Source organism: Aquila chrysaetos, chromosome 2 (assembly GCF_900496995.4).
Source record: "Aquila chrysaetos chrysaetos chromosome 2, bAquChr1.4, whole genome shotgun sequence".
Classification (NCBI taxonomy): Eukaryota; Metazoa; Chordata; class Aves; order Accipitriformes; family Accipitridae; genus Aquila; species Aquila chrysaetos.
Genome location: NC_044005.1, coordinates 44,471,126 through 44,493,947, shown reverse-complemented (window position 1 = coordinate 44,493,947; position 22,822 = coordinate 44,471,126). Strand labels below are relative to the sequence as shown.

The 22,822-nt window shown below is 50.7% G+C and overlaps 1 protein-coding gene across 5 annotated transcripts in view; it reads right to left on the bottom strand.

Moving 5' to 3' along the window:
- Positions 1–2,237: 2,237 nt before the first annotated feature.
- CREB3L1 (cAMP responsive element binding protein 3 like 1) overlaps positions 2,238–22,822 on the bottom strand; it is a 47,136-nt gene continuing 26,551 nt past the window's right edge. The window contains exons 3-12 of one of the 5 annotated variants that reach the window (XM_030005786.1): positions 18,841–19,001; positions 17,104–17,182; positions 15,990–16,150; positions 15,212–15,361; positions 14,349–14,407; positions 12,379–12,447; positions 9,870–9,969; positions 5,666–5,786; positions 4,949–5,195; positions 2,238–4,551 (exon numbers count right to left, since the gene is read on the bottom strand). In XM_030005786.1, coding sequence (XP_029861646.1) covers positions 4,515–4,551; positions 4,949–5,195; positions 5,666–5,786; positions 9,870–9,969; positions 12,379–12,447; positions 14,349–14,407; positions 15,212–15,361; positions 15,990–16,150; positions 17,104–17,182; positions 18,841–19,001 — 1,184 coding nt within the window. In that variant the 3' untranslated portion in view covers positions 2,238–4,514. The remainder of the gene's footprint in view (positions 4,552–4,948; positions 5,196–5,665; positions 5,787–9,869; positions 9,970–12,378; positions 12,448–14,348; positions 14,408–15,211; positions 15,362–15,989; positions 16,151–17,103; positions 17,183–18,840; positions 19,002–22,822) is intronic. The other 4 variants (XM_030005807.1, XM_030005797.1, XM_030005817.2 and 1 more) reach the window with 4 other exon arrangements.

The window sequence follows — 22,822 nt, the reverse complement described above, 5'->3', positions numbered from 1 at the left end:
GGCTGGGTCAGCCTCCGGCCAGGTGCCATTGCTATTAACAAGCCTCAGCACCTGGGGGGTGTCAGGAGGTGAGACCGCCCGGTTCTCCCCAGAAGGTGTCCAAAAGCCCGGGCTCCTTGCCAGGCAGCAGGACGGAAGCCTGCCAATCCCATGATGGATCCGTGTGAGAACTGCTAGCACAGTCCCAAATGTTGACAGCAAAAGGGACCACGTCAGGCTTGGAGAGCGGGGCTGCTCTCCTGAGAGCCCTAATAGCACATGTCCTCCTGTAACAAACTCAACATAACCATCAGGTTGCTGCCACGCACTGCCAGTGGCCTGCTCGGCAGCGGTGAGATGCAAAAGCCAATTCTTTTCTCTTTTTTTTTTTTCAAGTTGGCCTGGTAACAGAGAACAGTTGGGAATAATTTGTCTCTGAAAAACGAAGCCCGTGTTCTGTTAGCATTCTTTTGTTCAGGGCTTGTACATATCGACAGTGCAGAGGCTTGTTAGAAATGTGACCCTAAATGGGCAAAAGCCCGGCTTGGCGTGGCAGATCTTGGCTGGGGGCATTTGGAGCAGACCCAGCGTAACTGAGTGAGGCTGAAGGTGACTTGTAAAGAAGGTGCCCTCACGCTTTGCTAATTCTCTTGTTCCGCTCTAATTAGTCGCTGTAGCCAAATTGCTAGGTGTGATTGTCTGGCTGTGTTTCGGGAGGCATAGTGAGGATCAAAAGATCCTAATGTGCCTCTTTTGAGCAGCTCAGAGTTATCCGGTAGACTGCAGAATTAGGAGGATTTGTCGAGATGGAGGGAAATTTGCTCCTGACGGACAGGGTGTTCTGCTCACTCCGTCCACATCAGTGTTAAAGGAGCCAAAGCCTGAGAACTCGTCCTTTTAAGAGCTCCCCTCTTGCACCCGTTTCCCTTGATGTTTTGGAGCGTGCATGAAGGGTGCAGGCCAGAATGTCCCTGGAAGGCAATGCCTGAAGAGCTGGGTGATGTTTCACCAGGGGTGAGCAAAGCAGGACCCCCTCCCTCGGGTGAAATCGGGTGGGTGAAGGGAGAAGCCTGGTCGCACGGTGGGGGACGGTGCATCACACTGACACAGGGGTAGGAGGCTGCTTCTGGACAAGGTGCTTCAGGGAAAAAGTCAGACCCTCGACTTAAAACTAGTTCTGGCCCAGGAGACAAACTGCAGGGCAAAGTCAGGCATTTCCTTGCATCCGTGGGCGTGCGTAGGGGAAGGGAGCTCTGCAGGGGTCTGTAAAACCCATGTCAGACTACCCACCATGAATCCCATGTCAAACCCCCTCTTGGCAGTACAGACCCAGCCAAGAAAAGAGAGCTCCTGTCTCTCCCAGCCACTGTTCAACGGCCAGCCCTGTCACAACAGTGTGGCAACATCTCGGTGCTTTACTCCTCTCCACCAAGAAATTCTTATCCACAGAAAGAGATCTTTGCAAGCCCCGAGCCTCATAGCCTCCTCCTGTGGCAAAGTCAGAGCCCTGCTGTACCAGCCCAGCCAGAGGCGGGAGATGGAGCCACCTTTTAGCATCTCTGAGAGGGGCTCCTGCTTGGGCTGCCTTCCAGATGTGGAGGGCCTGATTGCAAGGAGTTGTTTCAATGGCCAAGTTCTAACAAACCCACTTGGAGCCTTCTAGAAAATGAAGATTCATTTTCTAGACCCCCTGTTGCCTTGTGTTTCGCACAAAATCAGGACAAAACCTATCAGTTTTTGCAGATGTAAATGGACTGTCAGAGGTACAGGCTGGCAGCCAGCCAGGTCCCCAGTCGTTACCGATCTGAGCACAGCTGCACTGCTTTTACAGTTAACAGAAGGATTTAAGTATTTTTTCAGACAGGATGGGACTAGAGCCATGGTGCTACTAGCAGTGTCTTTGTTGTACAGACCCCTGCACAGCCCCTTCATCAGAGGAGATCACTGCACCTCATAAACTTTCTTCCATGATCTTCCTTCCTCCGAGAGGATGATGTTAGCAGTATTTCAGAGGGGGAGAAGAAACTGAGGCAGAACAATTCTGACTTGTTCAGAACTGCAGAAGAAATCACAGTGCTGCTGGAAATAAAACATGCAAGTTTGCTTCTAGCCCCTGACACCGAGCATGAGGTCCCAGCACTGAATGAATTCTGCACGCAGCCAGGGAACGGGACAGTCAGGGAGCAGGAGGTGAGGAGCTGTGCGTGTGGGCTGGCGTGACAACCATGCCTCAATGAAAGGACCCGTCAACCCAGGGCTGATGCTGCATCTTTTTATTTTATTTTTATTTTGCTTCACTAAGCAAATGCAGAGCGAGTGATAGGAGGGGGGGAAAAGGTGGCTTGAAAAAACAAAACAAAAAAAAAAAACAAACAAAAAACAAACAGGAGGGAAGAGGCAGCTGCTGGAGTATAAGGGGAAAGTGAGCTGCTAACAAGAAAGAAGTTCATAGATGCCAAGCCCGCACTATTTCTTAATAAAATACAATACTGAAAATAGGATCTGAGAGTCTCCAAAATACAATATCTTAAGGGATCGGCAATAATACAAAATAAGGTTCATTATGTACAAACGAGTTCTGCTCTTGGTCTCTGTACAACGGTGGGAGTGGGAGGCATGGGGACATGCTCGGTGGAAGTGTTGGGGTGGAGGAGGGCGTGCTTGGACCCGGCAGTGGTTCTTTGTGCTGGGGTGGAGGCGGAGGATGGGGAATGCAGTGGTATCTGGTGACCAGCAGGTCCTGTATGAACCTCAAGAAGAGCAGATCTATGCTGAAGGCCTTCCTCTTCCTCACCCCACTGGTCACGCATGTATGGTTGCAGCTAGCTGTGTCCAAATTTGTCCTAAATGGCTTCAGGGGGCAAAACCAGTTTTCAAAAGGGAGAAAAGAGGGATGTGAGGGCCCTTCCCTCGCTTCTCCCAGTCCTTGAGCAAGAGCCATCCCATCCTTCCTCTCCAGGGAGCCCTCTCCACTCCCAGCCTGAGTGGAGAGGCGAGGCTGGGGCAGTGCAGAGTGAGTCCAGGGTGCTTGAAGAGAAACAAGCCAAAGAGAAGCCTGCTGTGAGACCTGGAAGAGTGCACAGGGACTCCCATGTACAAACACGGGGCAACCTGCCACATCCCAGATCTCCGACACTCATGTCCCACATTGTCCTTCCATCAAATGGCAGCTGAGGGAACGGAGCGAGGAGACACTTGAGCCTTTCAGCAGGGCTTTTGCCGGGGAGGAAGAAGGGTCAGAAATGGGTGTCTGGTTGCTAAAGAGGATGGCATAGGCTTGAGATGAGGTCATTTCAGCACCAAACTTGGCAAGTCTGGCCTGAAGGGTGGTATGGCAAGAGTTTGCTACTGTTGGTGCCAGCACTTAGAAGGAAGAGGTCTAAAACAGTCTTTGGTCACCCTGGCCAATTCCAACATGCCACCTCTTTCTTGACAGACGTACCTGTCACCAGAGATGCCAGTATGTCCTCAGTGACTTTCACAACACTGCTGTGCACACGGAGGATGTGAGGGGAACGATGGCTATCCGACAGCCTTCCAATGGGCTGCAGTGCTCTCCTTGGTGGTTCCTAGAAAGACCCCATTTGGCATGAAGCAGAACTGGGGATGGAGAGCTGGGATGGGGATCAGGTTATGGGAGCGGGTTTCTCTCACCCACTCTCAAGGGGGGAGGCCTGCAGAATGGAGAGTGAGAAGGCCACTGACCTGGTTAGCACTGCACTGTAGGGCCCAAGCTAGGAACAGAAAGGGAAATACCACCCCTACCAAAGCAAGGGTGCCGAGGGTGGGGACAAGTGGGTTGTGGGGGAAAATTGTTCTCTATTTCAGAGCTCTGGTTGCCCAGAAGCTGCTGGCTAATTTCTGGTGGTTTATGTGTCTGGGATCTGTCTCCCCCACTCCGTTTGTGTGCAGATCTTTGCAGATAGTTGGCGTGGAATTTATGTAAGTATGTCCCTCAAGAGAAAACTAGAGCAGGAAGAACTAGGTTTTCTCTCAATGGAAGCAGAAGTATACTAACAGATGGAGGGGAAGGAATGAGCTCAAACTCTCCAGAGCCATCTCTCCAGCACCAGCATCACCCACTCCTAAGTCTCCCCAGGCAGGACAGTAAATCCAGCACTCTCTCTCTCCTTCAGGTGCATCTGATGTAGCCAAGGGGTACACGCCTGGGGACAGCCCCCTTGGTCTGGAGGCTTTGGGGAGTGAGCTGAATAGTTTGGGGGCTTCCCCTGATCTCCCTCCACTCCAAGGTGAGCCCACATCCATAGGGTAGTGCTCATTTAAGCAGGAGGTAAGGCCAGGAGAAGAGGGTGTCTCAGGGTTTCGCCAGACATTTATTGCTGGTTCTGGCAGTCCTGCGACTCCCCTCAGAGAGATCAGTACTAACGGGGAGGCACGGGGAAGGGGAGGAGCTGAACCCAAGGCCAGTTTAGGAGTGTCTGAATGCAGTGTCCTCTTCCGCCAAGTCCCCTCAGTTGCTCGGTGAGGAGGGAATCCTGCAATCAGACAGGTGAGGCCTTGAGGTCCAGCAGCTGCTACAAGTATTCAGCTGTCTCACTGGAGCTTGTCTCCCTGAGGAAAAGAATAGACAAGGCATCAGGCGAGGTTCATTGCAGCCCCCTGTGCAAATTCACCTCTGCGTGCCCAGCCCGTTTGCTCTGACCAGGATGGAGCCCTTTCCCAGGGCACTGAATGAGCAGCAAGCCTGGGACCACCTGAATCACCCAGTCCTCCTCAGCTCTATGCCAGTGGGACACTGCTCTATGGAGTCCCAAACTTTTACTCTAGAAAACAAACTTGGTTTTATGCTCCGTGCCAGCATTGGCCTCCTCCAGTCACTGCTCTTTAGCTAATTGCCTGTCCTGGGCACCTCAGCTGTCCTTAACTTGCAGCAGAGGGGACATGCCTGTTGCTCACTCCCAGACACCATGTGTGTTTTTGGCTTGGAGGGTGGCCCCCATCTGCTTACCTCTCACGGAATTGCTCTTTGAGGTGGGTGAGAGTTGGGTCAGTTCGGTTCTGGTCAGGACCCTCCAGCTGGGATTTGCTCAGGTATTTGGACGTCTCGTGTGTCCTGGCCAAATGAGGCCTTCCCTCCTCAGACTGCCCTTTTTCAGCCTCCCACCCCTCAGGATGGTCCATGGTCAGGAAGGAGCTATAGCTCTCTTCTAAGGAGCCAGCACCCTCATCATAGAAAAGGAGGCTCCGTGACTGAACTGGAAAAAAGGAGAGCATTGGTTAATAACGAGGACAAAGTCTCTTGCAATGGGCATGGGTCACGGTGGTGGTTTCAGCACATTCTCACACAGCTGTGGCCTTGTCCGTGTGTAACTGTGCAGCAGGCCTGCTCTGCAGGATACCCACCTCCCCACAGTCTCAGAAGGCAAACGCTCCCCTGGACACACAGCCTCTTCAGAAGACAATCCATCTGCCCTGGGACTTTTCCCTTGCGTTCCTTCTTTTGACACTTGTCATGTTTTGGGACAATGGTTAGCAGAGAACGACAACAGGCCCAAACAAGGTGCTGTTATCAGAGTTTGTACCACTGACCGGCCAGGAATCTCCCCTCACCAGAGCCCCAGCCTATGCAGTAGGCACTGAGGGGAGGACGCTACCCCTGAACCAGGAGTGTCAAGAGCTGGAAATGGTTTGACAGGGTGAAATGGAGGAACAACATTAGACTCACTCTTACTAGTTGTGTAAATGTCTGGTGCTGGTGTTGCTTTCACTGTCTGTGATGCTGAAGAGAACTCAGGGAGACAGGGCATCAGGGATCCCAGGATCAGAACAAAGCAGAGTGCCAGCACCTAGAGAGGAGACCAGCACAGAGTTAGTGTCGCTAGCCATGAGGGAACACTCCTCCCGCAGCACAAAACCAGGAGGCTGTGTGAGAACATGTGGTCAGGCTGACAACCAGGTCGCTGTGGTCCCCCAGGGAGGGAAAGGGCTTGCTCTGCTAACTCTGCTGAAAATCTAAGAAGGGAAGTCAGAAGCTTCCTCATTTTGCTTTATTTGAAGTATTTCTGGTTCAATGGTGAGAACTTGCCTGTCCAGTTGATGAGAAATGGTAGAAGGCATAGCTGGGGAACAAGTTGAGAAAGAGGGAGACTCAACAGAAGGCACGAACTCTGCCTTGACCAAAGGGGACCTGACCATTGGCTCAGTAGGAGCTGTAGTGTGCTGTAAGAAAACAAGCTCACTGGGAGAAATCTGTGAGGTACCACAGCACATAGCAAAGTGAAGCTACTGTCCATGCGAGGACAGAAATGACAGCAGAACTGTAGCCGCCTAATACCTGATAGCAAGGATGGAGAGTCCAAGGAAAGGGTTAAATTTATGCTTGACATGCACGTATACAGGACCATGTGTCCGTGCCTTCTGCTGTCAGGCAGATCCGTCAGAGCTACTGGGCAGTGATAAAGGGAGAGAAGCAGATGAAATCTCCCTGGAAATCCCCCTCTGGTAGGTCTGCACCTGTCTGTAAATTCTGCTGTAATAGTAAAGCTTCAGAGTGATATGCCAGTGCTGATTGTAAGGGACTCTACAGAGTTTAGGGAACTACCAGTACAGAGCAAGAGGGGACACATGAGAAATTATACAGAGCCAAATGCTTATTACCTGAATATCCATGTGCCAGGGGTTGTATATAACTAGCTACCACCAGCTCAGTGCTCAGACTGAGCAGTCAAAGAGGCAATGCGTCTCTTGGTGATTTCTACTACCTACGTGTAAACTAGCTAAGTTTGACCTGTGGGGCCACCTGTGGGGACAGCCAGCAATTGCTTGACTGCTTTTCAGAATAACCATCTATTTTGGAATAGCCATGCCTGAGTAACTCCCAGAAGTGGGTACATCAAGGTAATTTTGACCACCAGTGGAGTCCAGGAGATGTGGAAGATCAAATAATAGCACGGGGATACTATGTTATGTAAAGAGGGATTTTAATTGTCCAGACTCTTCGTGGCTGGTTTTAAAGTAAGGAAATGAAATGTGGACAGCATAGATGCTGTCTAAGCACATCATATCAGGCACACAAGGCATTTAGAACCCTTATTCCACAAAAACAGGGGAAAAAATAAATTCTGAATAGATGTTGCTTGGAATTATCACAGCCAAACACACAACTTCCAAAAAGGGGAGACAGCCCTGTGAAGCTTGTTCTTCTCGTCTAAAACAAAACAGGCTTTATGGGCTGGGAAAGAGCAGTATAGATAACATCTTGCTTTAATATGGCTTTCAACTCGGGCTTTGCAAACCAGCATTGTTTTCACTCTGTTTAGGTCCAGGTTAACTCTGATTGATGGTCTGATTCGGTTCTAGTTCAAACTCTGTAACACTTCATAACAATAACTCTTGGTTTGACTCTGAGTACCATTCATCTCACAGCTTTTGACCATCTCACCATTTTGACCTCTTCAAAAGCAAGGGAAACTAAGCTAGGGGAAACTAAGCTAGAGGAAACCACTGCAAAACCATTTGGAAAGATGGAGGCAAAATTAATCAAAAAAAGATGTCCTGAGAGCATAGTTATCAAATGGTTCACTGTCAAACTGGGAGGAAGTAGCAGATGGAGTAGCAGAGAGATCCGTTATGGCTCTGGCAAGATTCAACATTTTTAAGCTTGGCTTGGATGATGGACTGTATCAAATCTGCAGATGGGAGAGACTACAAGCAGACTGGCTTTTGGTCAGGATTCAAATTCAGAATGCTCTTGACCATGGGGAGAAGTGGTCTAAGGAAACAGTGGGCAGATCCATACAGACAAATACCAGGACCTGCTGAGACCTGCGAGGTGGCAGGACTGATTAACAGAGGAAACACCACACGTCAGCGACTATGTGGCCTGGCAGCTGTTCTGCAGAAGAGGATCTGGGAGTTAAAATGGAGCACAATGCGGGCACAAGTTGGTGTCACTTTGCAAAGGGCAAATCTCCGCTCAGGCAGTATGAACAGGCTTTCTGGCTGCCTCTGTACCAGCTTTCAGGTGGAACAGTGTCCAGCTTTGGGCCCCATACTTCCGAAAAGATGCGGGGCAATCAGAGAAAATCTGGAAGAGAGCTCTGGGAACAAGCTGTGATTCAGTAACTCAACCTACAAGGGAAGACTGAAGAAATTGTGGTGATTTAGCAGAGCAGACTGAAGGGAGTTGCTCGAAAACAATGGTTTTCAAACATGTAAAATGCAGCAGCACAAAGGGAGGGTAAACTGATCTTGCTTACTGTCGGCAGAAGTTGTAATAGGCTTAAGCTGTTGCAAGGAAGATTGAGATGAGATAGCAAGAAAGCTTTATCTGTGAAAGATAACAAAGCACTGGAACAGTTTGCCTGAGGAGGCTGAGGACTGCTCATCGCTGGAGGCTTTCAAGAACTGGCTGGACAAATATCCGGCAGGAATGACACAGGGCTAAAAGAGAAGGATGCTCTGACCCACTCCCATGCTGCAAGGCATGATGATTCTACATATCTGTTGTGATAAAGAGTGCTGTATTTGAAAATGGAAAATGGGAACTCGGAGGCCTTTGAGAGGAACTGGCCAAAGATAGAAAAGCAAATTACAAATTCTTGAAATGCTTCAAAGCTAGGAAGCCTGAGAGAGTGGTGTGTGGGCTGGGATGCCATGGAACGAAGAGAGCAGCAAGGAGAGATAAGACATTGTTGGGAAGCTAAATTAGGTATTTTATCAGCCTATAGTGCAGGGAATGTCTGGAAGGCACCTCTTCTGGACTTGCTCATTTCAGGTAGTAGCGATGAAGAATAGAATTGCTGGAGCCGGGGGTGCTCTGATGAGCTGCTGCATTAAGGAGCAATGAGTCACTGGGCCCAGCTGGGTCACACCCGAAAATGTGGAAAGAACTTGGGAATGAAGCCACAGAACAGCCAACAGAAAAGAAAGTAATTAAAATCTGGTCTGACATGGGGGCAGCAAAGAGTAGCAAAAGTTTGAGCAGATTTTGAAAGGAGAAACTGCTGGAAATTACAGAGCAGGGGCTCTGGAACCCAGGAAACTGAACCAAGAGCGAAAAACAACCCCTCAGGACACTGAGGGTGCTGAGAAAGCACCTCACCATCTGTTTGTATTTCATGACTGTTAACAGTATAGAAGTGATAACTAGATACAGATAACTTTGACAAATTTGTCACAAGCAGCTACTCCAACAATCCTGCAAAGACATCACAGGGTTGAAGGTTATATTTTTACCATGGATCAGAAACTTTCCCCTGGCAAAAAATGAGACGAAGAATAAGCAATTGACTCTATGGCCACACACGGGCATGCCCCAAAACTCTGCAGTGAAGCCAATATTGCTTAACCATGATCCTCCACTGTGAGAAAGGAGAGGCAAACAGGGATTACCAAAACCAACAGACAAGCCTGAATCATTCTGGTTAGTCAAAAGGGCAAGCGAAGAGAATTCCAGCTGGATTTAACAAAGCCTGATGTGCAGGCATAGCAAGAACAGATGCCATTTCTTGCTGATAAACACAAGGTAATGCCCACTGGGAGGAATACTTGAACTGTTCATCTGCCCTGCTGAGTTAAACATTGAGCATTACCAACTCAGCAAAAGAAAACTCTACCCATTACGATGGAAGCTCATTGAAAATTTTTGCTGAATGGCTGATAGCTAATGAAAAGGAAACAAAGTGCTGTTTTGCCCAAATAACAAGACAGTGAAAATGCAGGAATTATTCTAATGCTGTTGCATAAAAACCTGACACTACCGATGTATGTATGACACAGGGCCCAGCTCTGGTGACTCTAACACAAAAGGAGAGAGCAGATGTAACTGGCAACAGAGCCAGGCAGCAGGGAAGAGGGCACAAACAGGCAATCGACAAAGCTGTCTGGGGAAGCATGGTCAATAAGGAAGATGGAAATGAAGCTTATACCATTAGACAGGTCCCGGTCTGCGTGGAAGCCATTTTGTAAGGTCTGGAGACTTTCCCAGCTACCAGAGCCTGCAGCTTCTGTAATTGCTGGAGCAGAGTCCTGGGACAGGAAACAACCCAAATCAAAACTTGATAAGGAGGTAGCAGCCAGTCAGTGATGCAAGAATACCACTACCCCCTTCATATTTTACCCTGATTTTCCCTTCTCGTGAAAATAAGTATCTCCCCCTTGCTATATCTTGCCCAAGTTCTCCAACCAAACAGGCTTGGGAAGCAAGAAACAAATAAGGGTGAGTTTGAGATATAAAGTGTGCAGGAACTGTGGGAGGAACGCCCCAAGGTGCTGTTATGTTGAGGTAATGCCCTCCGTCTCCTCACCAGTAGATCCACCACAAGCTTCACCGCAACCACCCACCACTGCTACCACAGCCCATTCATTTAGGGCTCCTGGGTGCCTCAAAGCCCAGCTGGTCATCTCCCAGAGCAATGGAGAGGCAGGCTACCATGAAAACCAAGCTCTGGGATGGAGGCTGGACTCTGTAGTCAGGTCAGACATTGAGCACAGGCCCACCTGCTCCCACTTCACTCACAGACACACACTCTGCAGCTTGACCTGTGCCCCAAACCATATGGTAGAGAAAGAAATAAAAACCCATTTTGATTCCCTCCAGCTTCTTCAGTCTCGGCAAACTCTGCAGAGGGATGTGGGCAAAGCCAAATCTTGAGTTCAGCAATTAATTCACTCTCTGGCTGCCCCAGCTGGAACACACGCTAAGGTCTCTCTGCCCCACTTAACTGAACAAGGGCATCAGCACACATAAACACAAAACGGAGGTAGGTGTATTACTAAGAGTCACCAAACGCTTCACTGGGCTAGTCAAGAAATCTGGGATGAGGGAGACTACAGAGCACACAGTTCCCAAGGGCTGCAAATTACCGAAATGCAGACTACTGTATGTTTCCCCTTGGGAGCACTGACTGTTTTACACAAATATGTTTGAACTTTTATAAAATGCCAGGTCCTGAAGCCAGGAGATTGCAGGAGAATCCCAGCTTTATCTCTTTCCAAATCCTCTTCTGCTCCTTGTACATGTGGAGAGAAGCACAGAGCGTCCCCCTGGCAGTGCTCAAAAACCAAACCCAATTAGAAAGAACACAATGTGTATTTTGAAAAAAAAACCCAAACAACTCTCTTGGCTTTTAGGCCAATCTCCCGATTTTGCAGGGTGAGGCTTACGCTTTTTCAGCAGCAGGGCTGCCTGCACTCCCAGAGAGGCTGGGCAGCCGGCTGTGCCCCATGGATGAGAGCAGCTGGGCAGCCGTGTCTCCAGCAGATGGGAGGCTGCAGCCACCTCAGGCTGACCATGCCTGACAGCCCCTGGTCACAGCACCAGTGGCTGGCCGGGAAGCCGGGGCCACAGCACTCGTGTCATGGATGGGAGGAAGGAGTGCGGCAGAGCCTCAAGGAGTACTCCATGAGCTGTAGTGGCAGAGGAGGGCTGGGTAGGGGGACTGGCTCTCTGGCTGTGGTTCTCCCCTTCAGTTCGAGCTGGGGGTGATAGAAATGGGGATATAGAAATGAGTGTCCTGCTCACCAACCCTGCAGCTGACCCTGCCCTTGCTCACACCTGCTGCACCCAGTAAGAGGGAGCAGAGCTGGGCCCTCCTCCAGCTTCTGCTGCCCATCCCCACTGAAGGCGTGGGAGTCTTCATTATTTGCTTCCAAGGAAGCAAATTCCCCTGGTGATCAGTTGGCCAGCTCTGCTTTTTAGGAGCTCAAGTGCTCACCAGATTCTTGGGCAAGGGAGCCAGGAGCGTGCTTTGGGGCTGTGGGAGCAGCTTGCTCCTTCCAGGTGAGCAGCAGCAGCAGCAGATAGGAGGGAGATTCTCCAGGCTTGCTTTGCAAGGGGAAGAGGCAGGGCAAGGCCTGGGGTACCACATGCACAGGGAGTTGCCCTGGATTTGGTGGGAGCTGAGGTCTCTACCTTTATTAGAGGAATGGGCTTTCCCTGTATTCACCAAGTCTGTTCAGTTCTTTCTCAAGAGAAACCTGAAACAGCCATATTATGCCCAGGGCTTCGTATTCCTCCAAAGAGCCCAAGAACAGAAACAGTGGGTCTGAGAGGCTGGAGTGACAGGCCTCCCTCGATGCAGCTGCCCTGCAGACAGCCAGAGGCCTGGAGGGCAATGGGGAGGGCAGCATGAGCCCAAAGGGCTGCAGGGAGAAGGAGGAAGAGACAGACGTGAGAAACGCGCCTTCCCTCCCTCCCCTCGCTGCAGCGCGGCCTGGCCGTCCCAACACAAACATTCCAGGCTCGCTAACCAAACCCAGCTGCCTCGCTGCTGCCACGGGCCGAAAACCAGCGCCTTGCCGAGCGGCGCATGTCCCGCCAGGAGCTGGGGGAGCCTGCCTTTTTCCTCTCCCCCCGCCCCCGCCCCAGTGCTCCCCTGGCTTCCCTTCCTGCCCACCCCGCTCTACCCACAGAGGGTCAGGTCTAGCCCTTCTTACCTGTTTGCGTTTTCTAAGGTCTCCACTTTTTTCCAGAGTTCATTGTTTTCTGTTGTGTATGTCTCAACCCTGCGGGAATAAAACCCATAGCCAGTTAGTTACAAAGGCCAGACTGATAAAGAAAATTTAGTCCTTGCCTCTCTTGGGGTGTGGAGGCTCAGTGGCCTCATCCATCACTTGCAGATACGGTCCTGGAGCCAGATGTTCCTGGCCTGTCTGGTTGCAGCCAGCCCCGACAGACCAGAGATGAGACTGCAGGTGGACAGTTACGTGTGATAGTTCCCAGTTCAGGCTTTCCCAAGGGCTGGGAGAGCCAGTGGCACCCGGTTACAGGCAGGTTAAGTCAGGACAGCCCCAGAGTTATGCAGGCATTTCCATCACTTCCAAACGCCCCTTAGGAGCATGGGAAAGGAACAGGGGGACAAATTCAAACCTCTCCCACTCAGACTGAGAACCTGCCCTGGGTGTGCGCCTTGCATATATTGAAAACCAGGCAGTTCTGTGCAAATGCTGGGACAGCTCCGACTGCAGGCACTTGAGGGCAGCAGAGAACCTGCAGGCTCCCTCCCACTGCTTCCGAAGGGAAAGTGGTTAGGCTGCAGTTGGGACGAGGGAAGGGGAATGTCTCCAGGCCCGGAGGAAGGCAGGCCAGGGACACAGCCTGATCCTGCTGGAGGTTTCCAGCACGGCCTCCGAATCAGGCGTTCCGTGTAAAAACTGGGCTTGCAGCAAAGGTGTCAAACTGAATGGTGAAGGGCCCAAGTACAGGTTTTGACAAACCAGCTGTTACAGGAAGCCAAGTTGACCAAAGACTTGTTCCATTAAAAAAATTCACTGAATACTGCTTTTGGTTCACATTTAAACCTGGCATTGTTTGAAAGCCATCTGTCACAGCAATGCGCTAGCGTAACAAACCGCTGAGTACATACAGGCACCACAGCCACGTCTGGTGAAGAGGCCCAAGCACAGAAAGCCCTGGACCTGCCACTTGAGTGAGGCCAGCCAACTCCCCAGGCCCAGCGTGAAGGATCTGGGTGTCAATGTGGGACACTAGCTGGAGGTCATGTGCTCTGATGCTTGGAGACACACATGCACACTGAGGTGCTGCTTATGGAAGGCCATGAGAACTTGAAGGTTCCTTGAGTCATCTGTTTCTATTCAGCATTTCTGCACTCTTACAGAGGATAAACAAATAGCATCAGGGAGAAGAGTTAATTAAAGTTGGGTTTGGGGGTTGGATTTTTCCATTTTGCTGATCTCAGGTGGTGTTAATAACAGGAAAGAAGATGGTATTTAAACAGAAATGTGAATTTGCACCTGGATCCTGGCATTCTTCTTTGCCTGGGAATGCCCATCAGGGGCTGCTAGTACAGAAGGGATCACAGGATCAGGCCCTCAAGAGTTTTCTACCCTGTCAGTGTCATGTGATGTCACCTTAGGCCTATGCCTGCCATACATGCAGGACCTCAGGGTTGCAAGAAGAAAAACAAGCTCATGCAGGGAACAGTGGAAGGGGAGGGAGTGTGGGGAATAACTGTAGTGCAAGGTTTTTCTTGCTATCAAGTACTTGTGTGTCCACCCTCATGGGAACAGAGGGGGAAAAGCCATGGTCAGTGCCCTTAGAGGGCCTGCTGCTTACGGGACAGACAAAATATAAGCAACTTCTAGTGGGGAAACATGACTCTTACCCAAAATCCCACCTTGTTGGCAGCCAAAATGGCCTGTGTTCTGCAGGGGACCAGCCAAACTAAGCAGTTGGAAAGACAAGGTTTCTAGAGCAATCTTTATCCTGCAAGAGGATTTCTAGGAGGGAGGGGAGTAGGGGCAGGATCCCAAACCAAACTTCTGTGCAGCCAGCCTTGCAAGGAATCGTACTCTTTGAGCAATCCAGAGACAAAAGCACTAGAAAGGGGGCCTGTGCATGGACAGGGCTCCTTTTTCAAAGGTAAGACTGAGAAGAAGAAACTTACTTTTTCTCTAGACACTCCACATATTCTTTCTTCTTCCTGCGACTCTCCTGAGCAGAGATCTGTGAGGGGAGCAGCCATCAGAGAGGAGTCAGTATCAAAAGCCTCTAGACATTTCTTTGTGGCTCCCTCGTCTTGTCTGTTCCCTGCACACACAGCACCCTAAAGGTAAATGGGGAAGTCGCCTTCCAGTCTACCATTCCTACTGGTCTCCAGGCCAAAACTGGGAGGGATGGATGCTGTAGGTATGCAGCCTTCTTTGGCCTGTAGGCCACAACCATTTGTTGCAGTATCCCTGACCCCCTTGCTGCTGAGAGCATCTTTAGGGTTGCTTTGAACTCCTCTGACTCACATGGGTACGTGCTGTGGCCATCCGGGCAGATTCTGCCCCAGACCACTTCTGAGTCACTGGGTGACTAATTCAGGGTCTCACCATTTCTCCCACGGGATGCTTTCTAATCACAGTCTAAAGTCTCACAGCCTCTGCTTGGCTAATGAGCTCTGTGCATCACCCGTCCCGCACCACACAATGGCTCTTGTTTCCCTGCCCCCACAGCAAGGCCTGACCAGGCTGGTTTGTCTGATCCGTGATGCCTTAGCTTGTGGGCCCCATCCCAGGCCACACACTCCCAGGAGCTGGGCTGGAAGCCACACTTCCCAGACATGGCTGCATGCACAGCATGCATGCAGAGATGCCCCATGGTACCATTTCTGTGGGCTGGGCAGCTTGTGCCACTGTACCAAAGGCAAGATCCCACCTTTTCTGAGCTGCACTGCAGCTGAGGAGGTGAGGGTAACTATAGCACTGGTCAGCTGAGGACGCTCTGGAATCATGGGAACTGCATGGTTACATTTTTTGCAGTCACCTTGTTCTTGATTTTCCTCCTGACCCTCTTCAGTGCTTTCTCCTCTGCTTTGGTGAGGGGCAGCTTGGTAGGAATGGGGTAGCCCTCGGCAATCAAGGTGCGTTTTTCCTCTTCAGTCAAGAGCAGTGGGCCAGAGGTCCCTTGCAACTTCTGAAACACACAGAGAGCAGCCATCAGCGTCAGCAAGGAGTTCTATCCCAGTGATCCTTCTTAAAGCCCTGCAGAGCAGCTAGGGGCTCAGTACAAATAGATGCAGGGCAGTGCTCTTTCCTGCTCTCAACCTGATCCTGGGGGCACAGCTCAGCAGCTGTCTTCCTCCTTTACTTGGCAGGGCATCTGCTCCTTCACGGCGAGGCTGGCTACACACTTGCACTACATGACCCCGCCAAAGAACTTTTGGGTGATGGTTAAAACACAGTCTGGTTATGGGAATTCTCAGTTATTCCCTTCTCTTCCATTAACCTCCTCAGAAAGTCCTCCAGTGCATAGGCCACTTGCCAAAGTACGGGGTGAAAGACAGCCCTTGCTAAAACAAGGTAGCTGCTGGTAGGAATTGTGCAAGACTCATTGCGCAAGACTCATTGCACTCCTCCTCACTCCTGTGAGCACCATTCTGTCCCCACATCCCTGTGCTAAGACATCACATTGCCCTGCCAGCGCATTTCAGCTGGGAGACCTTAACAAGGGCAGGATCCTCCACATGAGCCTCATAAAGCCTCCAACCCCCTCTGAGCACCAAGGAGCCCTGTGTCCCAGTGACATCCTGCTGCCTCCTTACGTGTGGTGCTGTGAGGAGAGGTGAGGAGGAGATGGCAGTAGAGGAGCGAGCAGCAGGTCGGGCTGGGCTGGAGGGAGGCAGGGACCGGGGGCTTTGAGATCCATCGCTGTCACTGCCGTGGCTGCTGGGTGGAGTTGGAGGCATCTGCACCAGGTCATCTACTGCGAAATAAGGAGATCAAGTCAATGGCTCTCATGTCAGCCTGTTTGTACAGAAATGGGGCCCTGAGTTGCAACAGGAAAAGGCACTGCCATAACACAGGACTGAAAGGAGCCGGTGATGAGTCTCACAAAACAGGGTGGGTCTGAGAACAAGGCTGGACTGAGCACTGCCTTAGACAGAGGTGAGGCTGACCTCAAATGTGCTAAACTAGGAACTGCAGGAGTCAGAGAGCTGGCAGGGGCTTTGCCAAGACACTGAAGGTATTTACAAAGCAATAAGGTACTCCGGTGTCAACCAAAATGGAGTACAAAGCCTGTGATATTTTGCTCCATAGCCTGTTCACAAGTACAGGAAGCTCTATAAGAGAAGAGCTCTTCCAAAAGCACCACAGGGCTCACACATTTGCCAGGACACTTGATCCAAAGGGGCTCCGGTCACTCAGTTGGTTCCCAAGCACTTGAAAACTGTCCCCACTTTGTACTGGAGAGCCCTGGGGGCCTTAATGGAGGTGGGAATATGCCTAAGGAATGTCTTTCTGCGGCAGTGGGAGTTCCTATAGTGCTTTCATTTGTGCATCGGCAGATTTTCAGATGCTTGGGTTTCTTTCAAATTAAACTGGATCCTGAATTTCCTGACTTTCAGATGGTTGTTTTTGGATAACACTACAGTCTCTCTGAGGATTTTAAAGGCACTCTTGCATATTTCCAACTCCGAAGTAGCCTGTTTTGCCTGGGAGTCCCTGTCTGAACAATTCTGTGCATGGCTGCTAGACCAGACACTGATCTGAGTTGGAACAGTGCAGTGCTCACTCCTCTATGGGTCTGTGCCCCAGTGCTACCTTGTATGCGCATGGCTCTGCTCTCAGGTGCTGTCTTTCCTCCCTGTATAGTAATGATCTATACCTGAGTAGCATAGAGGGATATAAGTTGACCAGAAAATTCTATCTTCTTACCTGCAGGTACATTTAGAAACTGGTTCACCTCTTTGGGTTCAGCTTTGATCACAGGTGCTGGAGTCATTTCTATGGGAGTCTGTGGAAGAGAAGCAGAAAGAGCTCTTGGGTGCTGCTACCTCCCCTACCCAGAGGGCTCCTACCAGTTCTGTTCATAGCCGCTGCTCTCCTGCTCTCTGCCCTGCCCCATCTTACAGCTCTGCCCCAAAGCAGCCTCTTACCACACATAACAGAAACCAAGAGTCCAAACATAAGCCCCCTGAATTCTCTGTCACTGGGCACACAGAGTGCAAACACGTTTGCAGAGGAAGAGGCAGTGGCAGATGGATATGCTGCCAAGCAGTGCACTGAGTACCTCCAAAAGGGAGATGACTTTTATCCTTGGCAATTCTTCCCTTGCTAGACCCAGGCAGTGCAATTTAAACTAACCTATGCATTACCATGGGAAGTCCCTCTTTGATCTGCCTTCATTAGAAATGGGAGTATAGAGGTTGTACAGAAACAGAAACAGAACAAACCCCCTGTCTTGCTCACATGATTTTCACCAGGGCTGCTGGACAGCTGTTTCCAATCAGAGGGGACTGAGAGTTAAATAAAGAGTAGATTTATTCCCATCTGGGCTATGCTGCCCCTCAGCTCCCTGGCTCGCCAGCCCCCAACCCACCGTAGGCTGGGGGAGTTTTTACACTAAACAGACACATTGCAAACTCCTCCAGACTGTAAACACAGCTGAGAGAGCACCACAGTACGGCTGCTGAGCACACACAGCAGAGCTTTGAGGGCACAGCAAGTTCAAGCTGTGTAAATAATGAAGGAAGTTTGTGCACAGTTTTGGCTGGAAGTACCCATTTGTTTTGGATGGTTGTTTAAATGGGAAGATGCTCAGCATGAGTGAAAAAAGGAAGTAAATCCCAGAGATGCTCTACTGTTATCTACTGAGCTGCTAGAAGATAGCCATGGTCTGTGTGAGACTGGTTGGACCTTCCCATCCAACACAGCTGGACTCAAGGCCAGCCAAAGTGAGCCCCCAACTTATACCCACGTACCAGTGGCATAAGTGAGGCTCCTTCAGACAGACTTCATAAGAACTTGGCCCCTTGTTTCTTAGAAATAGTAATTCCTGCTGCTTCATAGAAAAAAGCAAGCAGGACCTGGAGTGGGACCTCCATTTCCACTGAGCAGCTGAGAAAAGTGAGAGGCCATATGATAAGCCCAAGGCCATGAAAAAGACAGTGGCAGAGCAGGGGTCTATACTCAGGAATAGTGGCGTCACTGGCATCACATTAATTGACACTGTTTGCTGAAAAATGAAGATAAGCCAAGAGTGGCTATAGAAATACTGGCAGATTGGATGGTACAGGCCTCCAGCACGTGCAAGCTTAAAAGCCTTTGGCTTTTGTGACAAGGAAACATGCTTGTATATAACTGAGATTGTAAAGTCTCCTGTGCTGGAGAAAACCCTCCTTCCACGATTTTCTCTGGAAGGATAAGCTGTCTTGTAGCTTCACTGCAGGGATTAAGCACAGTTCTAGCTAGATCAGGAGTGCTGCTCCTCTGACTGCCATTTCAAGAGGAGAATGACAAATAATGCAGTATCTGGGCTTTGTATCACCTTCTCCTGTCTGTCCAGCGGCTAAACCACCTAGCAGGACCCTGCAGTCACATGGCTGGGTCTGTACCACCAGGGGTGCCACTGTGTGAGAGCCCAGGTTCCCGATGGATCTTAGATGGGCTCACCTCCTCGGGGACTGGCAGTCTCTGCAGAGGGTTGAGGTTCAGCACTGGTATGGAGCTGGCAGCTAGCTGGGACTCAGGCAGGTCTAGAGCCAGGTTCTGTTCCTGTTTCACCATGATGGAGCAGAGCTTGGGCCCCAGCGACCACACTCCATTCTCCAGCTCTGAAACATGCACAACGTGAGAGTCAAACTCCAGCAAGAACAGGACAAGAAAAAAAAAAAAAAAAAAAGCCATGTAGACAGCTTCCCCCCATTTGGGGAGGCTGTCTTTCCAACTTTAGCACTGTCACCACACAAGCATGTGCAGGCCCACAACACAGAGTACAAAAGGGAATGAACCCCCAGCGTGCGGGGAGCAGACGGGACAGAGTTAGAGGGATTGTGTCTCTGCTCTGCTCTGACTGTGCAGCCCGAGCGCTGGAGGACAGCTGCAGGGTTTCTTCCCCCAGTGATGTCTCGGTCTGGTCCTCTGGAGCTTATTTATATTTAGAGCTCAGTGAGAGGAGGATGCCGCGCTGTTGCTCCTTAGGCAGCATGGCCAGCATCACAGAGCTGCCAGGTGTGTTACCAAGAATAGCACCATCTCTGTGCTAGAGAGCTGGCGAGAGGGCAAGCACGATGACAGTGAAAGGCTGACAGCGCTGCTCTGGCCTCCCGCCGATGTTGTGCCAAGTACCAGAGCTTTGTTGCATGACAGGAGAGGAGGACGGTCCATTTTTGTGGAAGGAAGTCCAATGTGGCACCTGCTTATGAGGCTGCTCCCATGGCTGCTCCCCTCAGTCTCACCTCCAAGGCTCCTTCCTCCACCCTGCGCTGCTCAGGGGGACTGCTGCCTACAGCCATGCCCCGCTGCCATTGCTTGCTGGGACAGAAACAGCAGTGAGGGAAAGGAAGTGTCTGAAGAGAACTGAATGGATCTGTGTGGGCACGCTCCCCTTGTCCCCTGCCTGCTCTGTCCCGTGCACATCTGTGGTGTGAGCCTGGCTTGTCACTGAAGTAGAGATCCTGGGAGGTGGGATTCAGGCAGTGGTGGATAAGCTGCAGCTCAGATGGAAAAACAACACGCTAGGCAGGAGAGCTGCCTGGGCTCTGCTCTGAAGTTTTGGTCCCCTCATTGCTGTTCAAACACTTCAGCCTGCCAAAAAGCAACTCCTAGCTGGCCTGGAGCCTGCATCTTCCTCCTTAATCCTCATCCCTTCCCTTCCCCTTTTTATCTGACAACCAGAAATGCATTTAGCTTGACACAGGACAGACTGTTGCTCAGTGTGTCACCAGATAGTGCCCCAGTTGGCTCAACATGAGGCCACAGTCAGGCTCACTCCCTGACCCTTCTGCACTGCGCTCTGCATACAGCACTCACAGACCCAGGGATGTTGCCTAGCTGTCTGCTGCTCAAAGCAGCTCTGCAGTGCAGGTCTCAGTCTAGAAGATGTCCTGGCAAGAGGAGAGGGCAAGAAAGGTTCTTCTCAGTTCCAGAAAAATCTGCACAAAGAAGAGCACAAGCAAGCAGCTGTTCATGTGGGAGCTTCCATCTGAACTAAGCTTAAAGGTAGCTTAACATTGTCTTTGCCCAACTTGGTCTCTGTTGCCCTCAGGAGAGGACAGGGCAGAATCCTGCCTCTGGCTTTTGCTTGGACAGAGTGGTGTTAAAGCTTGGGCAAGAATTATATCAGTTAACAGTGTTGCCCTTGCCAGTGGAATATGTTCTCTGCCTGTCTTTGGTGTAGCACCTCTTATTTTGCTGCCTAGATAGGTCTCTCCAGGAGAGGGTCATTCCTCCCAGCTCCCTGTGTGACTGGACATCTTCGAGCACAGACACGAGTTCCTGTGGCTGCTCCGCGTGTGTGTGCGCGTATTAGCTGTGTGCACTGCTCTCAGTGCTGCTGGATCGCTTCCTAGAGCTTCCCACAATGCAGCGGGGCCAACGTCGTCAGGCAGCGTCTCAGGCAGGGGTGCACTGCACAGCCATGACAACAGAGAGGCTGCTGAGCAGACAAAGACTGAATTGCATTTTCTCTGTGCCACCAAGGACACCAAACCCAGAGCTGATAGTGAAGTCCCCATACCAGTTACCCCTGATATGCAGACAAGACCTTTCTGATGGAAGGAGGCAAGGTGTTACATAGCCACAAGTGTTTGCAGCCAGAAAACTTGGACTGACTTCTTCTGCCTGATTACAGCCTGCCACAGAGATGAGGGACCTTGCGAATTCTTCCAGTCTGTCAGACTGCTCTAGGCAAGTTCAACTAAACCTGTGTCAGTTCTGACAGATGGTTGTCTGACTTGACTTTACCCCTCTGAAAAGTGATGAAGAGCCCCCAGCTTCCCCCATTAAATCTCTTCTACGGTTTCACTATGCCCACTATGGGAAGGTTTTGCCTACTGGCTAATCTGAAGTTCCCTTATTGTGATTTTAAGCTTCATCTTCCTCATCCTCCCTTTCTGTTGCAAAACACATTTCGCTTTTTCTCAGAGGCGTGGGGCATCCTCTGTCTGGGAAGGCTGCTGCTGAAGGACGTTACCAGACAAGGGCGAGCAGACCACCAAGGGCTCTCCCCGTTCAGACTTGACTCAGAAAGACAGCAGCCCCCAGTGCTGTCAGTCCAGACAGTCCAAGGAGCAGACACTCAAATAAGTATGTGCTGTCCTCCCATTTCCTGTCTACATTCTGACCCTGCTCTCTTTCCCACCCTTGGAGATTTATCTGGGGAGCGATTGGGTTACAGAATCAGAAACACATAAGCCATCAGAGGGTCAATGAGGGACTGAGGAGGAGGCATTTTGTGTGGACACATCTATGTTCTACTGCCTGAGAGAATGTTTCAGAGGTATGGCCAGTCTGTAACCGGTGCAGAGTTCACTGTATGTTGGTGGGTGACGCATGCCAGGAAGCTCATCCTCTGCTCTAGAGACTCTGTACATAATGGGAAGAAGTATGGCTGAGAGATATTCATATCTGCCCTGGGCTGAGGAAGTGAGGCAAAGAGCAGTGAGGAAGCAGGACCTGTACAGGAGTGTGGGCACTAGTCCGAGGCTGGTCCAGCACCCGCTGTTCTGCACAGCCTTGGCTCCCCCTGCTCCTGGCATCAAATCACACCCTGCAGAACTGAGGGCTGGTACTGAGAACCGAAGCAGCCGGTCCATATGCGCAAACCATCTGGAAAGCAGATTCCACTGATAAGCAGGGTCACAATGCACCCAGTGGCTTGCCCTAGCTGACCCGTGTTAGTGGGAACCATGTGGGAAGGGGCAGGATTTGGAAGTGTTTCGGAGATCTGCAGAAAAGCTGGAATAAAGCTGATAAATAGCAAGCCTCAGCCAGCTCCAAGCCTAGACAGAGCCCGGGCATTCCTGAGGAGCTCTGCAGACCAAGCAGAGCTTGCTTAATGTTAAAGAAAAGCCATTCCTGGGTAATTAATTTGAAGTGAATGTCTAAGAGGACTGAGACTGGATGGAGTTGTGCCAAAAGGACTGCACAGCATTGCAAATACTGGACCTGACTCAGGGCTACACTAGAATATGACTCCCATCCAGTTATGAGCCAAGATAGCCCTGGAAAGATGGGTTGAATTATCCCACTGCAGGACTGGGTGCATAGATACCCCTATACCTGCCACATTAATACTAGGCCTTACTCCCTGTATAGAGCGGATCTGCACTCTCAGAGAGCAAGTGCCAGGTCCATAGGTCCATCTCAAGCTCTCCTGGGTTATGCACTGTACACCCTGTGCTGGCCTCTGCCCAAGGATCAGTGTCACACTCCATTCAGGAGAGTCATGGTCTTGCCTTGGAGACACTGCAGCTGAAGCAGGGGCATGTCCAGACACAGAGGGGAGCAAAAATGGTAACAACTGTCTCAGAGAGGAGTCCCTGAGGTAGCTTCATGCAGGCAGACTTAATTTCACCGCTTTCTACAGACTCATGCTTTTGCTTCTCTCGTTCCCAAGCCTAATCTCCTCCTATTCATTTCCAGGGGCAAAATA